We start from the raw sequence: 15,968 nt of genomic DNA on the forward strand, positions 1-15,968 counted from the left end.
CTAGGGAGGAATATCCTGATGGGGAGAACAATTAACCAGTGGAACAACCTGCCTCCAGAAGCGGTGAATGCTCCAACACTGGAAGTTTTTAAGAAGAGACTGAACAGCCATTTGTCTGAAATGTTATAGGGTCTCCTGTCTGAGCAGGGGGTTGGACTGGAAGACCTCCAAGGTCCCTTCCGACTCTGTTATTCTGTTATAAATGAATTATTGTAAGTGAAGGATTACCTCTATATGCACGACGTTTGGTTCCAACTTAAGTAATGGTGGGAAAAAAATGGAGGATACCAAACCTAAAACCAGAGTGTGTAAGTAATAGAACTATAAAGCAGTTTTGTTTCAAAGGAAGAGCTATCTGTGCACTCTCGGCAGAAAGACTCTTAACACGTTTTGCATTGCAAATGCATCGTTTTTGCCGTTTTGAGACTTTGGGCTGCTGCAGAGACAGGAATCTCTACCCTGCTGATTTACTACCATCCTTAAGGAGCACAGTGGATCAAGTGGTTGGAACACTGGGTAGGAAGTGAGCAAGTGTTGTGGCTCCGTCATGTGAGCCCCTCTTATCGGAGGAAGACGGCTCCGAACATGAAGGAGAGGAGATGGCCAGGCCTCCCTCTCCAGGACCCTCCTCTTTGGCAAGGCCTCAGGTGTCTCCCGACGGAGAAGAGATTGGCCAGGAGCCAGGTGTTTCTGAGATTGGCCAGGAGCCAGGTGTTTCAGATAGTGAGGAAGAGAAGTTGTGGCTGGATCCATGCCAGCGTAGGAGCGACAAGCGTGCGCAGCAGAAAAGGAGACGTGCCAGAGATTAAGCTGAGTCATTGGACCACACCCCACAGGCTATAAAAGGGAGGTGGTGGCCATTTGGACCTCTGTGACGAACAAAAGCTGAATCTCTGGCGAAGTAGTTTGCTGTGGCTTTAAACTGTGTGTATTGTTTTTTGTTTCTGTGTTTTTGGAGTAAAAGGTCTTGGCAGGCAGCTACGGAGCTGCTGCCAAGTTTCTTATCTGTAAAGTGGTGTCTGGAGAAGTCTTTAACCCTCGGCTGGCTGTTTGGGTGTGTGGGTCGGATGGGGACAGAACAGCAAGCCCACGTTCGAGACCCAAGAATTGCCATGGGACAAGGTTGAGCTCCTGTCCTTTACTCCAGCTCCTGCCGGGGACATGAACGGAGCCTCCAACTGGAGGTCTCCATGGCAACAATGATATCACCAGCTAAGCCCTTCACCCCAAAATGGCGTGAAGCCTGTGCTGGTGTGCACAGCATTGTTATAAGCTACTTTGGTCCGTCCAGTCATCTTGTGTATAATTAATAAAACAACGTAGCTACTACTCCAGTATTGAGTTGAATCATTCTGTCCTGCCATTTGTCTGTGGGTGAGGACTAGAACTGAGTCCTTGGTCAGTTCCTAGGTCTAGGAGGTCCAGAAAAGCTCTCGAGAACTTTGACATAAACTGGACCCCTCTTTCCGAGATAATGCATTGTGGTGCTCCATGTAAGTGATAAATGACCCAACCTATCATCCTTGAATAGAAAACAGGTGTGGTTCTGCAACCGTCATCCACCAGGCAAGACCCACTACAAAAGCAAACAAAATAATCTCCGCTACTCACTTAGGAGATTACGAGTAAGGTCTTTGAAGCTTAGTTTCCTAAGGAAATCAGAATTTGCTTAGTAGGCTCAGATGATCGGATTGCCCTTTGGTAAGCAGTGATAAGGCCAGATTGATGTTCTCCTTCAATATGCCATTAATCAAATCAGCACGGGTTCAACACCCTGGCGTGCCAGGGAAAATTATTGGCAACAGTTACACCAATTTGTTCTTGCCAGCTGCAACGAGGCAAAATTGCTCTCCAGCAAATAGTCTTACTGCCAACAAACTTCATCTCCAGGGTCCTTCAACACACATGGGCAAATTTGTACACACATACCAGTTTGGTCCTTGCCAATTGGAATTGCAAGCTGTGTTATTAAGAGCTTACTGTAAGGAGCTGTACAGTTACTTAAAAGCCTTCTATGGGCCTGATTGGCCCAACCGATAACATCCATTGAGCATCCATTTATAAATATTCATTATGTACTCCATTCCTGTCCTTGAGTTCACTGCAGCAAACAAGCATTCTTCAATACAGATAAGAAATTATGTAGGACTGTCTCTCTTGTGAGAAAGAAGGGGAAAATACCAAATGCCCAGGGCTGCTTATTTTTAGTTTCAAGTTCATTTTCTTGCTTCGCCTGTGCTAAAGGGCTAAAAATATCTCATGCTGTTCTAATCAAGAGCGAAGGTTATTGTTGCGGTTCCTGGTCTATAAAGGCACTTGATGAATTTTGTAAATTTCTGCCATAGCAAATACCAAATGAGCAAAGCCAGGCAGATGGAAGATTGACAGGTTCCAAAGGCTGAATAGTATTGGGGGGGGGGGAGAAGGGAGAGGAGGAGAAAGACTGGGAGGAGGAGGGGAGAGGGGAGGGGATGAGGAGGGGAAGGAGAAGGAGAAGGAAAAGGAAGGATGAAAGGAAGAGAAGGAGGAGGAGGAGGAGGAGGCTGGAAGGAAAGAGCAGGAAAGAGCAGGAAATGGAAGGAAGGAAGAGAGAGAGAGAGAGAAAGGAAGGAAGGAAATGAAAGGAAAAGAGGAAAGGAAGAAGGAAAAAAAGGAGGGAGGAAGGAAGGAAAGAAGGAAAGAAAGGAAAGGAAAGGAGGAAAGGAAGAAGGGAAAAAGGAGGAAAGAAGGAAAGGAAGAAGGAAGGAAGGAAAGAAGGAAGGAAGGGAATGAAAAGAAGAAGGGAGGAAAGGAGAAAAGGAAGGAAGGGAGGGAGGGAGAGAGAGAGAGAAAGGAAGGAAGGAAGGAAGGAAAGGAAAGGAGGAAAGGAAGAAGGAAAAAAGGAGGAAGGAAGAAAAGGAAGAAGGAAGGAAGGAAGGAAGGAAGGAAAGAAGGAAGGAAGGAAAGGAAAGGAAAGGAGAAAAGGAAGAAGGGGAAAAAGGAGGAAAGAAGGAAAGGAAGAAGGAAGGAAGGGAAGAAGGAAGGGAATGAAAAGAAGAAGGGAGGAAAGGAGAAAGGAAGGAAGGAAATATTTTCCTTATGCTTATCACTCAGCAAAAGAAATGCTTGTGAAATTGAAATATAGGGATGAAAACTGTTTACAAAATAATCCCAGGGGACTATCACTTAGATGGGATCCCAATTTTTAACTCTCTGCCTAAAGTGTATTTTTCAAAAAGTGCCCCAACAGCCAACTTGTATCAGTTAATTGTGTGATAAGAGTCCCTCCCTTTTTTAATATCTGGGATCTTCACAAGATTGGAGGTTACCTTCTCCTTTGGGAATCAAATAGTGCTACAGAATTCATCCAGTCTCGATTTGGAACACAATTCCTTTTTTTTTAAATAATAATAATAATAATCAGATTTTATGAATCTGGACTCAGAATTCAGTAGCGGTTCAGCTGTTCTTGGGAGTTTAAACTCCTGCTTAATAAAAAAAATGAAGAAAGCAAACTTACTTGAATCCATTAGCTTCTCCGTGGACCTTATAATTTTCGGTACTTATTCTTGAAATTACTCTGGTCACAGCAATAAGGATGCAGATATTAACCTATCAAAAGGAAAATAATAAAGAACTGCATCAGGAAAGCAAATAAATAGGTTGTGGGAGGGGGTAGGGGGAAGCCTGGATACATGTGCACGCACCTGCACACACAAACAAACACACCATGTAACTCAGAATTATTTCAAGCTAACTTCTGTGTGATTCTGTCTTTTTCCCCCTTTAAATATATATGTATTAAGGAATGCTTTGCTAAAGACCGACTTTGAGCCTTTTGTATGCAAAACATGTCCCTGACTTGAGAGCCTTTTATAGTCCTTTCCCATAAAAATCACATTTTAGGCTCCATATAATGATTCTCCCAAAGCACTAATATCTCAGCTATTATGAAGTATAACAAAGTAATCGTCCTCCCCCGAATGCTCTTAAAAGGTGCTCTTTTATATTAAAAAAAAAAATTGTTCAAACTCAGAGCTATCCCTCGGGATTGAAGGGAAGGTAGCTAAACCCTGGAGAAAGGAATTGTAGGATGAAAAAGAGGACCCCCACCCATCCTCTTCATCAACCGGAGGCCTGTGGATAGGCTGGTTGAGGATTATGGGGACTGGAGTCCAAGTCAGGGAACATCTCCTTGAAGGAAGCTATCGTCCTCAAATCAAAGTCAAATCAAATCCTTATTGTGGCGGTTCAAAACTGGGGTGCATACAAAAATAAGGCTGAAGTAAACAAAACGGCGATAGGACACGATCAGCACCTAACCAACAATAGTCCTACACAATACGGATTGGATGTGGTGCTGTGTTGCATAATTCATGTAGGAAGAGACCCCAGAGAGATTCATCCTAAATCTTCATAGTATTTATCTAACAGTTATGCAACGTGTACTTCAGTCTGGCAAGATTCCTGTCTGCAGGCGAACAGCAATAAAGAAACTACTTTGAGAGGTTTATTGTGTCGTTCTTGGTTCCCTGCCCCGGACATTGGACTGCATTCTAACATTTAAACTCAGACGTTCAGCTTTCAGGTTTAAAATCCCAACTCTTTAGTAGGCAACTAAGCCTATCAACTTCCTGGGGGAGAAAATAATGACAGCCTTCCCCCCCCCCCCGGTTGAATAACGTTCTGCAAATAAATGTCTTTATTAAGCAGCCATCCAAGGAAAGTCAGATAATAGATGGTGCCTTTCCTTTCACAGGGATTCTGGCATCTATTTTCCATCTCCATAATTAGTTGGAAATATAAACTCCTTGCTCACCTTCCCATTATTTAGCCAATACTTCACAATTGCCCACAGCTGCCAACTGGGCTCCAGTTTGAGATATATGTGGTCTATAAAACTTGCAAACTAGTCAGATTATACTGAAAGAGGAGAGAGAGAGAGGGAGAGAGACTGACAGACAGAACGGGATGACAGAAAGAGGGAGAGAGAGAGGGAGAGAGAGAGAGAGAAAGGGAGGGAGAGAGAGAGGGAGGGAAAGAAGAGACAGAGAAGGGGTGAGAGAAAGAGGGAGAGAGAGGGGGAGAGGGAGAGAGAGAGGGAGAGAGAGAGACAGAGAGAAGGGGGTGAGAGAAAGAGGGAGAGAGGGGGGAGAGAGAGGGAGGGAGGGAGAGAGAGAGAGAGACAGAAAGACAGAGAGAGACAAAGACAGAGAGAAGGGGGTGAGAGAAAGAGGGAGAGAGAGATAGGGAAAGAGACACACACAGAGAGAGAGAGAGAGAGAGAGAGAGAGAGAGAGAGAGAGAGAGAGAGAAGGAGGTGAGAGAAAGAAGGGGAGAGAGAGGGAGAGAGAGATAGGGAGCGAGAGGGAGGGAGGGAGAGTTCATTCTTGGCTAATTTGTGCTATATAAATGCTTCTCTCCTATAACAAATGTGCAAGGTAAAAATGTAACAGCCACCTGTTTTGGCAAAGATAAGTAGAAAACCATGTGTGGACTTTGCTTGAGTTTCTGATTTGAAGATGGGCAGTTAAAGGGGCAATCTTGACATTCATCCCTTCCCCTTACGCCATTCATTCTCTTTTCCTCTTCTTTGATTTCACAGCTGGACGCCTTCTAGGTCTCAAGGACTCTCAGGTATGATTTTTTTTTGGACTGAGTTGAAGGCTGTCATGGTTTGTCAGCTCTTTCAGATAGACCAGGTCAGGAGAGATATTCTTTCTTTCTTTCTTTCTTTCTTTCTTTCTTTCTTTCTTTCTTTCTTTCTTTCTTTCTTTCTTTCTTTCTTTCTTTCTCTCTCTCTCTCTCTCTCTCTCTCTCTCTCTCTCTCTCTCTTTCTTCTTTCTTTCCTTTCCTTTTTTGCTAAACTCTACTTTTCTTCTTTAATAACAAATTCCTGAGAGCCTGGGAGATATTTCCTCTCCTCTCTCTACATTTTGACAAGCCAGATTCAGGAATTGCAAAGGTCTGACGTTGCTTATTGCAAAGAAATCACTTTCAATTTTACCAAATCTTCCTGGAAAAGAGCAAAGCGAACTACAGTTCATTGCCGCAAAGTATGATCGCGCACACTGCAACATCTAAAACTCTACCAAGAACGTACAAACATTTTTGAGATTTCCTTCTTAATATCAAAATGTTGCACCAGCAAATAACCAAGTACTTTAAGGCACATAGGCAAACAACGGGCATCTTAGCTTTAGTTTGAGCAAATACATTAGATCTGCCTAGCTTTATTAATGTTCTAACCGAATGGAGCAAAACATCCATTTGACTCCTGCTAATAAATAAATCTCTGAACAACTATCAGCTTGTTACATCAGGAAGTGCTCTATTCTCGCTTTCTCTTTCCAGATATTTGCAGTATCTGACCTTGGGGGATAGGATAATGCCAGACAACCAAAGGAAAAGTCAGATAAAAGGGAGCTTAGCCCACAGCAGGACTCCAGGTGTGTCAAATATCTTAAAAGGAACCCTCCCTAATTTGGGGGCTGTAAAGCGAATAAAAGAATAGCAGAATAAGAGTCGGAAGGGACCTTGGAGGTCTTCTAGTCCAACCGCCTACTTAAGCAGGAAACCCTATACCATTTCAGACAAGTGGTTGTCCAATCTCTTCTTAAAAACCTTCAGTGTTGGAGGCAGGTTGTTCCACTGGTTAATTGTTCTCACTGTTAGGAAATTCCTCCTTAGTTCTAGGTTTTTCTCTCCTTGATTAGTTTTCATCCGTTGCTTCTTGTCCTGACTTCAGATGCTTTGGAGGTTAGGTTGACCCCCTCTTCTTTGTTCAAGATTGACCCCCTTTCTTTGTTCAAGATTGACCCTCTCTTCTTTGTTCAAGATTGACCTCTTCTTTGCTCAAGATTGACCTCCTCTTCTTTGCTCAAGATTGGCCCCCTCTTCTTTGTTCAAGATTGGCCCCCTCTTCTTTGCTCAAGATTTGACCCCCTCTTCTTTGTTAAGATTGACCCCCTCTTCTTTGTTCAAGATTGGCCCCCTCTTCTTTGTTCAAGATTGACCCTCTCTTCTTTGTTTAAGATTGACCCCCTCTTTTTGAAATGTTGAGCAGACAAGATTGTAGGAAGGAGACCACACAGTGTAAAAGATGTTGTGGATCTACGGAATGTCCCTACCATAAGTGTCATGATGGGTCCAACCAGCAGAAGGATCTAAGCTAAGCTAAAAATGAAGAAAACCACATTGTGAATTAGACACTCAATCAGCTTATTGTTTTCTCTCGAGATGCTGAGGATAGTTCTTGGATCGCTCCTACATGCAAAATTGAGACTCAGAATTGGTCCTACTGTTTAGGCCAGGAAGGTTGGGCAGTTCAAGTGGCTGGGACATTATTTGTATTAATCATGGTTTATGAAATGGGCCAAAATAGAAGGGCTCACATCACATTCAGTCATCAACCATGCTTTTCCAAGCCAGAATTGCTGGTTATAAGTAAGCAACATTATGTCTTAGCATAATGAACTCAGTAATGGATGAATCCTGAATTTCCTTCAAATGTCCAGTGAGACCTCTCTCCTTGAAAAACAAAACTAAACAATTCCGGAACATGAAACCAGGGGCTCTTTCTGCTTCCTTTATCTGGATCAGGAGAGAGAAGAATCGATTTCCAATCATCAAACTTTCAAAACGTCATTTGGAAGATGCTCCTGGAAATGCAAGCTCTCAATTTCAACGGGTTTTCTTTTTATAAGATTTCCCCCCCCCCCCAGCACTTTAATGCCTTCCATTGGAGTGAAGAGTTGACTAAGCTCCTGTCTATCATCATTAATAGGCACTTGTCGAGTTGTTGTGATTGTGGGATCCTTTATAAGCTCAGGCAGAAAATCGTTTTGCAGAGGGTGTTCCTTGCGTCTGCGGATGTCGTTACCAACTGAGTTGGAAGGACCTATCCCAGGNGAGGGAGGGAGAGAGACAGAGAGAAGGGGGTGAGAGAAAGAGGGAGAGAGGGGGGAGAGAGAGGGAGGGAGAGAGGGAGAGAGGGAGGGAGGGAGAGAGAGAGAGAGACAGAAAGACAGAGAGAGACAAAGACAGAGAGAAGGGGGTGAGAGAAAGAGGGAGAGAGAGATAGGGAGAGAGACACAGAGAGAGAGAGAGAGAGAGAAGGAGGTGAGAGAAAGAAGGGGAGAGAGAGGGAGAGAGAGATAGGGAGCGAGAGGGAGGGAGGGAGAGTTCATTCTTGGCTAATTTGTGCTGTATAAATGCTTCTCTCCTATAACAAATGTGCAACGTAAAAATGTAACAGCCACCTGTTTTGGCAAAGATAAGTAGAAAACCATGTGTGGGCTGGCTTTGCTTGAGTTTCTGATTTGAAGATGGGCAGTTAAAGGGGCAATCTTGACATTCATCCCTTCCCCTTACGCCATTCATTCTCTTTTCCTCTTCTTTGATTTCACAACTGGACCCCTTCTAGGTCTCAAGGACTCTCAGATATGATTTTTTTTTGGACTGAGTTGAAGGCTGTCATGGTTTGTCAGTTCTTTCAGATAGACCAGGTCAGGAGAGAGATTCATTCATTCTTTCTTTCTTTCTTTCTTTCTTTCTTTCTTTCTTTCTTTCTTTCTTTCTTTCTTCCTTCCTTCCTTCCTTCCTTCCTTCCTTCCTTCCTTCTTTCTTTCTTTCTTTCTTTCTTCTTTCTTTCCTTTCCTTTTTTGCTAAACTCTACTTTTCTTCTTTAATAACAAATTCCTGAGAGCCTGGGAGATATTTCCTCTCCTCTCTCTACATTTTGACAAGCCAGATTCAGGAATTGCAAAGGTTTGATGTTGCTTATTGCAAAGAAATCATTTTCAATTTTACCAAATCTTCCTGGAAAAGAGCAAAGCGAACTACAGTTCATTGCCGCAAAGCATGATCGCGCACACTGCAACATCTAAAACTCTACCAAGAACGTACAAACATTTTTGAGATTTCCTTCTTAATATCAAAATGTTGCACCAGCAAATAACCAAGTACTTTAAGGCACATGGGCAAACAACGGGCATCTTAGCTTTAGTTTGAGCAAATACATTAGATCTGCCTAGCTTTATTAATGTTCTAACTGAATGGAGCAAAACATCCATTTGACTCCTGCTAATAAATAAATCTCTGAACAACTATCAGCTTGTTACATCAGGAAGTGCTCTATTCTCACTTTCTCTTTCCAGATATTTGCAGTATCTGACCTTGGGGGATAGGATAATGCCAGACAACCAAACGAAAAGTCAGATAAAAGGGAGCTTAGCCCACAGCAGGACTCCAGGTGTGTCAAATGTCTTAAAAGGAACCCTCCCTAATTTGGGGGCTGTAAAGCGAATAACAGAATAGCAGAATAAGAGTCGGAAGGGACCTTGGAGGTCTTCTAGTCCAACCGCCTACTTAAGCAGGAAACCCTATACCATTTCAGACAAGTGGTTGTCCAATCTCTTCTTAAAAACCTTCAGTGTTGGAGGCAGGTTGTTCCACTGGTTAATTGTTCTCACTGTCAGGAAGTTTCTCCTTAGTTCTAGGTTGCTTCTCTCCTTGATTAGTTTTCATCCGTTGCTTCTTGTCCTGCCTTCAGGTGCTTTGGAGGTTAGGTTGACCCACTCTTCTTTGTTCAAGATTGACCCCCCTCTTCTTTGTTCTAGATTGACCTCCTCTTCTTTGCTCAAGATTGCCCCCCTCTTCTTTGCTCAAGATTGCCCCCCTCTTCTTTGTTCAAGATTGCCCCCCTCTTCTTTGCTCAAGATTGACCCCCTTTTCTTTGTTCAAGATTGAACCCCTCTTCTTTGTTCAAGATTGACCCCCTCTTCTTTGTTCAAGATTGACCTCCTCTTCTTTGCTCAAGATTGACCCCCTCTTCTTTGTTCAAGATTGACCCCCTCTTCTTTGTTCAAGATTGACCCCCTCTTCTTTGTTCAAGATTGACCCCCTCTTCTTTGTTCAAGATTGACCTCCTCTTCTTTGCTCAAGATTGACCCCCTCTTCTTTGTTCAAGATTGACCCCCTCTTCTTTGTTCAAGATTGGCCCCCTCTTCTTTGTTTAAGATTGACCCCCTCTTTTTGAAATATTGAGCAGACAAGATTGTAGGAAGGAGACCACACAGTGTAAAAGATGTTGTGGATCTAGGGAATGTCCCTACCACAAGTGTCATGATGGGTCCAACCAGCAGAAGGATCTAAGCTAAGCTAAAAATGAAGAAAACCACATTGCGAATTAGACACTCAATCAGCTTATTGTTTTCTCTCGAGATGCTGAGGATAGTTCTTGGATCGCTCCTACATGCAAAATTGAGACTCAGAATTGGTCCTACTGTTTAGGCCAGGAAGGTTGGGCAGTTTAAGAGGCTGGGGCATTATTTGTATTAATCATGGTTTATGAAATGGGCCAAAATAGGAGGGTTCACATCACATTCAGTCATCAACCATGCTTTTCCAAGCCAGAATTGCTGGTTATAAGTAAGCAACATTATGTCTTAGCACAATGAACTCAGTAATGGATGAATCCTGAATTTCCTTCAAATGTCCAGTGAGACCTCTCTCCTTGAAAAACAAAACTAAACAACTCCGGAACATGAAACCAGGGGCTCTTTCTGCTTCCTTTATCTGGATCAGGAGAGAGAAGAATCGATTTCCAATCATCAAACTTTCAAAACGTCATTTGGAAGATGCTCCTGGAAATGCAAGCTCTCAATTTCAACGGGTTTTCTTTTTATAAGATTTCCCCCCCCCCCAGCACTTTAATGCCTTCCATTGGAGTGAAGAGTTGACTAAGCTCCTGTCTATCATCATTAATAGGCACTTGTCGAGTTGTTGTGATTGTGGGATCCTTTATAAGCTCAGGCAGAAAATCGTTTTGCAGAGGGTGTTCCTTGCGTCTGCGGATGTCGTTACCAACTGAGTTGGAAGGACCTATCCCAGGTATCCCCCTGAGACGGTCTCCAAGCAGCTTATATTTTGGGAAGAACTGAGCTGCCTTGTCAAGGATAAAATCCAAGCACCTGTCAAGGCTGTGGCTGAGAAATGAAGGAAAGGCAGGACTGAAGGGTAAGTTCTTTTGGTGATTCACTATGATCCTTCTTAGTGGGTTTCTAGCCCGTGTTCATTCTTTTTAAATTGCCACGTAGTTCCAGGCCAGATTTCTTCAAAGGAAAACACTAAGGACAGCTCTTGAAAATAAATGCTATTAAAAGATGAAATGTAAAGCTAAGTCTCAAAAAAAATTCAGGGAAATCTCTATGTGGTTTCCAGGACTATCCAGCCCCTAATATTGTATAGGTTGGAGGAGCAGTGTGGATAGTGTTGCATTTTTGGGGTCCTTGGTGCTCTCTGAGCTTGGTGGTTTTCTTGCAGATATCTCATGACCCAACTAGGTAACATCATCACTGCTAGAAGGGGATGCAGGAGGAGGAGGAGGAGGAGGAGGAGTCTGGGATCCTTGGTGGTTTTCTTGCAGATATTTCATGGCCTAACATCATTGCTGCTAGAAGAGAGTGGGGTGTGGAGAGGAGGAGGAGGAGGAGGAGGAGGAGGAGGAGGAGGACCATAGGGTCCTTGGTGCTCTCTGAGTTTGGTGGTTTTCTTGCAAAAGTTGCATGACCCAGCTAGGTAACATCATCAGTGATAGAAGGGGGGGCTGCTCTCTGTCTATTAGTGGCTTGTCCCATCAGTGCTGGTGGGAGTGGTCTGAGGGGGGATTCTTGATTAGGCTTGTTGTTTATTGAGTTGGTAGTTGTTTAATTGGAGGAATTCTGTTGGGGTATAAACAGGGAGCAAACGCCACTCCCTTCTAGCACTGATGATGTTAACTAGTTTGGTGATAAAATGTCTGCAAGAAAACAACCAAGCTCAGAGAGCACCAAGGACCCCACAATTAAGGAAGGAAGGAAGGAAGGAAGGAAGGAAGGAAGGAAGGAAGGAAGGAAGGAAGGAAGGAAGGAAGGAAGGAAGGAAGGACCAGATTGGCAAGAGTTGACAATAAACAAAATTTAACAGGCAGGGAAGACTTGAGTTCTTCTCATGTGGTTGTGTACGGTTTATTATTCCTTTTACACCTCTACCAGCAGGAAGTTTTCATTACTGGACTACTTTGTCGGTCTCCTTCAACCAGTTTATTACCCTCTGCCATATGCCCAAGCCACAGCAATGTCACAGCATGTCAGGACCCCAGTGCACAACACAGCTGTGACACAATGCACATGACAGCATAGCCCTCTCCCCCTCTGCAGACACCCTACGCACTCAGCTTAGTCACAGCGTGTTTGAGATGTCTTACAAAACCAGTCCATGCCTCTTTTGTCTTGTTTTTCTTAAATCTCAACCCGCTTAAAAGTAGGACATGCAAAACGAATCTCCGATTCCCATTTCAGATTGGCCAAACACACAACCCTCCAGTGCACAGGGCAAGCCTCTTGTAGATGATGACCGATGACAACGTGAATGCTCAGTCAATATGTTTACCCTTTCCATTTGTCAGGGACGACCCGTGGCTGGGTTTTCTTTATCATCAGAGAAACTTCTCAATCGATTTTAAAAAAAAACATCTAAGCAGACAGGGCTAAGCATAGCCTAAAGAGAGGAACGTCTGCTTCCTTAATCTATCAGGGGGAAGAAAAAAAAGAAGCCATCTCTTGCAACTTCCAAGAGCCTGTTGGAGTGATTAAGCCACAATTTGATTCAATTTAAGGCACGGCTATAATTAAATCACTGTCATATATTATGTATCAGGAAGGCCCATCGTGAACTTGCAACTCCCACTTAGAAAGGTGTTGGTTACAGCCAACAGATGTGCCCCCAGCAGCTTTGGGAGTTAACCAACTTGCTTTAACTCTCCCCTTTTGATGGAGTGTGTAACCTGGGAGGGGTGGGCTATTGACTTGCGGAGCTGAGTGGCAGTGGATCTGCTGCTTCTCATTATGAAAGGGGTGGGGAGGGGGCAGGCTGTTCAAAGCTGCAATTGTAGAAGAGAAAATAGAAGCGTCATTCAGATGGCCAGGTAAATGTAGGAGAGAACACTTAGCCAGAACTATCTGTTTTTCACCCCTGGGAAACAGGGGTGTATGAGGGAGCCCCTCTTTTCATTCTGGTAATTATGGATTCTTGGTGTCTTCCAGGGGATTTGTGCAAACGTAGGAATGCTGCAGCCCTACCCTTCTCTTTTGTTCTCCCAAAGGTGGTTTTTCAAAAGACAACTGGACTTGGCTTTTCCTTCAAGACTTTTCGCTTCTCATCCAAGAAGCTTCTTCGATTTTGACTGAAGTCAGAACCGAGGAAGCTTCTTGGATGAGAAGTGAAATGTCTTGAAGGAAAAACAAAGTCTAGTTTCCTTTTAAAAAAGCACCTTTGGGACAACCATGACCTGGATGATTGAGGATCTCCATATTCTCCTTTGTTTCTTCCCAAGATGCAAGAAATGGCCTCTGACCATCTCAGATCCTTTACGGGACACTGGAGGGGGAGAGATGGGTTGGTCTAGAACAGTGTCTCTCAACCATGGCCACCTGGGGATGGGTGGGCTTCATCTTCATGCTGGCTGGGGAATTCTGGGAGCTGAAGCCCACCCATCTTCAAGGGGTCAAGGTTGAGAAACACCAATCTATTGGAGTACAAAGACAGGAGACATCTGGTAATTACTTTTCCGCCCAACTGACGAGTTTTATTTAAAGGCATCGGCTTTTATGAACTGCAGCTTCCTTCACAGATGTTACCTGAGGCATCTGGTGAAGGGAGATGCATCTGGTGAAGCTGGTGGCTTTTCAGAAAAAAATCTGCTGGTTGGCAAAGGTGCTACCAGAGCTGAGCTCCCTATGGTCCAACATGGCCTGCAATGGTCATCCCACCAGTTCCCCTGGAGCTTCTAATGGACAACAGAAGGAAGGCAAACCTACCACAATGATGAACAGAGCTGGGCCCACAAAAGCCCAGATGGCACCGCTCTCCAAGGAAAGCCAACAGCTGCAAAGGAAGAGGGAAAGACATCACACCTGGAATACTGCAGTAAATTTTGGTCACCATATCACAAAAAAAGATGTTGAGAGTTTGGAAAAACTTCAGAGAAGAGCAACTATGATGATCAAAGGCATGGAGGCTAAAACATACGAAGAATGGCTGCAGGACTTGGGTTTGACTAGTCTAAAGAAAAGAAGAAATAGGGGAGACATGATAGCAGCATTCCAGTATTTGAGGAGCTGCCACAAGGCAGAGGGGGCCAGGTTGTTCACCAAAGCACCAGATGGAAGTACGAGAAACGATGGTTGGAAACTGATCAAAGAGAGAAGCAACCTGGAACTAAGGAGAAACTTCTTGACAGTGAGGATAATTAACCAGTGGAACAGCTTGCCTCCAGAAATTGTGGGCACTCCATCACTGGAGATTTTTAAAAAGAGACTAGACATTCTCCTGTCTGAGATGGTATAGGTTCTCCTGCTTGAGCAGGGGGCTGGACTAGAAGACCTCCAAGGACTAGAAGACCTCCAAGGTCCCTTCCAGCTCTATTCTATTCTATTCTATTCTATTCTATTCTATTCTATTCTATTCTATTCTATTCTATTCTATTCCATTCTATTCCATTCCGTATTCTATTCTATTCCATTCCATTCCATTCTATTCCATTCCATTCCATTCCATTCCATTCTATTCTATTCTATTCTGTTCCGTTCCGTTCCATTCCATTCTATTCCATTCCATATTCTATTCTATTCTATTCTATTCTATTCTATTCTATTCTATTCTATTCATGACATTGTAGCATGGGGATGATCAGTGTGTAAGTTCCAAACCACCACTGATTTAAAAATATGTAGTAGGGAGAAAGGCTGGAGTGGATGGACAGCAGAAAAAGTTCTCCTGCTTGCTTCCTTCATTCCAGGCCTTTGTTCAAGGAACAAAAGAGAGGGAAAGCCCATGGTTTTCACTTCAGCCACAGCTGTCTCTGGAAGGCTATCACCTTGGAACTAACATTGCAAATGGAATGCAACCTTTGCTGGCTTTAACATGATCTGGATGTGGCAGAAAGGCCAAGCTGTAGGCCTTTATCTTCTGGACTTTAGGTCCCACTGTTCTCAGGTACGTCTGAAGGATGCTGCATTAAGGAAACTGGGCCAGGATATGGATCCATGGAGACTGCTTAATGCTCAGACAGTTGGAGCAAATACGGGCATGTGACGCCGTCCACAAACCCTACATTCTTCAAAGGAGCTATCATAACAGCAACAAATTTATAGTTTCTCATTTCCAGAACTTACTTGTTGGCTTCTCCATAGCTTTCCACAGATGTCGTTGCGGAAATGACACAGATCAGGAATGGGCATCCTGCAGGAATGAAGAGGAGAACATTAGCATCTTCATCAGAAGAGGATAAAAATAGAAGGATGGTCCCATCCCATTCACATTGAAAGCGTAAGGAGAAGGAGTGGCAAAACTCAAGGATGGAGTCAAAAGAGGGATCAGCCTAGAATCGCTACATAACCACAAGCAAAATAAGTCCAACCTCTCCCTTGAATTCCATGAACCCTTATCTAATTCCTAGCAGGTGCTAACCACTGGTTGATTAATTTACATAGGCACGATTAGCAATAAATCGGTTTAATTGGATCTTCACATATGGACCTGGTGGTAAGATAAAGAGCTGGGGTGCTCGTTGTTCCTGAATTTCCCCAGTCCCATCACCAGATGGGCCTTGGGTGAGCCAGCAGCTACATCGTGAAAAAGCAATGTGACTGCCCTTAAAATCGCCCTCTTTTTTTTGTGACTTGATGTTTTAATAGCCGCAGTCTTTGATCACATTTTGCAAGGAAATTTTAGGGGCTGCTGGGGGGGTGTGTGCTTCACAGTTGGCTCCCTCTTCATTATCGGTGTTGCTGAAGAAAGATAGATTTGTGGCAAAGTGTTGCAAATTCAATTACAGAGGCATATGGATGCATAATAGGAAACTAGCAGGCATTACTGGAAACAAAGTGAGCCTACGATCAATGTGCGATAGTGGTGGAAGACGTGAGCAAAGAAACAGCTACTGTTTT

The 15,968-nt window shown here is 43.7% G+C and overlaps 1 protein-coding gene across 1 annotated transcript in view; it reads right to left on the reverse strand.

Moving 5' to 3' along the window:
• Positions 1-15,968, reverse strand: part of LOC107299122 (adhesion G-protein coupled receptor D1-like) — a gene marked incomplete at its 5' end in the record, with an annotated part of 42,494 nt that overhangs the window by 16,641 nt on the left and 9,885 nt on the right. The window contains 3 exons of the mRNA XM_015828490.1: positions 3,500-3,591; positions 13,839-13,905; positions 15,195-15,261. Coding sequence (XP_015683976.1) covers positions 3,500-3,591; positions 13,839-13,905; positions 15,195-15,261 — 226 coding nt within the window. The remainder of the gene's footprint in view (positions 1-3,499; positions 3,592-13,838; positions 13,906-15,194; positions 15,262-15,968) is intronic.

This window comes from Protobothrops mucrosquamatus, unplaced genomic scaffold (genome assembly GCF_001527695.2).
Source record: "Protobothrops mucrosquamatus isolate PMUCROS unplaced genomic scaffold, P.Mucros_1.0 scaffold4565, whole genome shotgun sequence".
Classification (NCBI taxonomy): Eukaryota; Metazoa; Chordata; class Lepidosauria; order Squamata; family Viperidae; genus Protobothrops; species Protobothrops mucrosquamatus.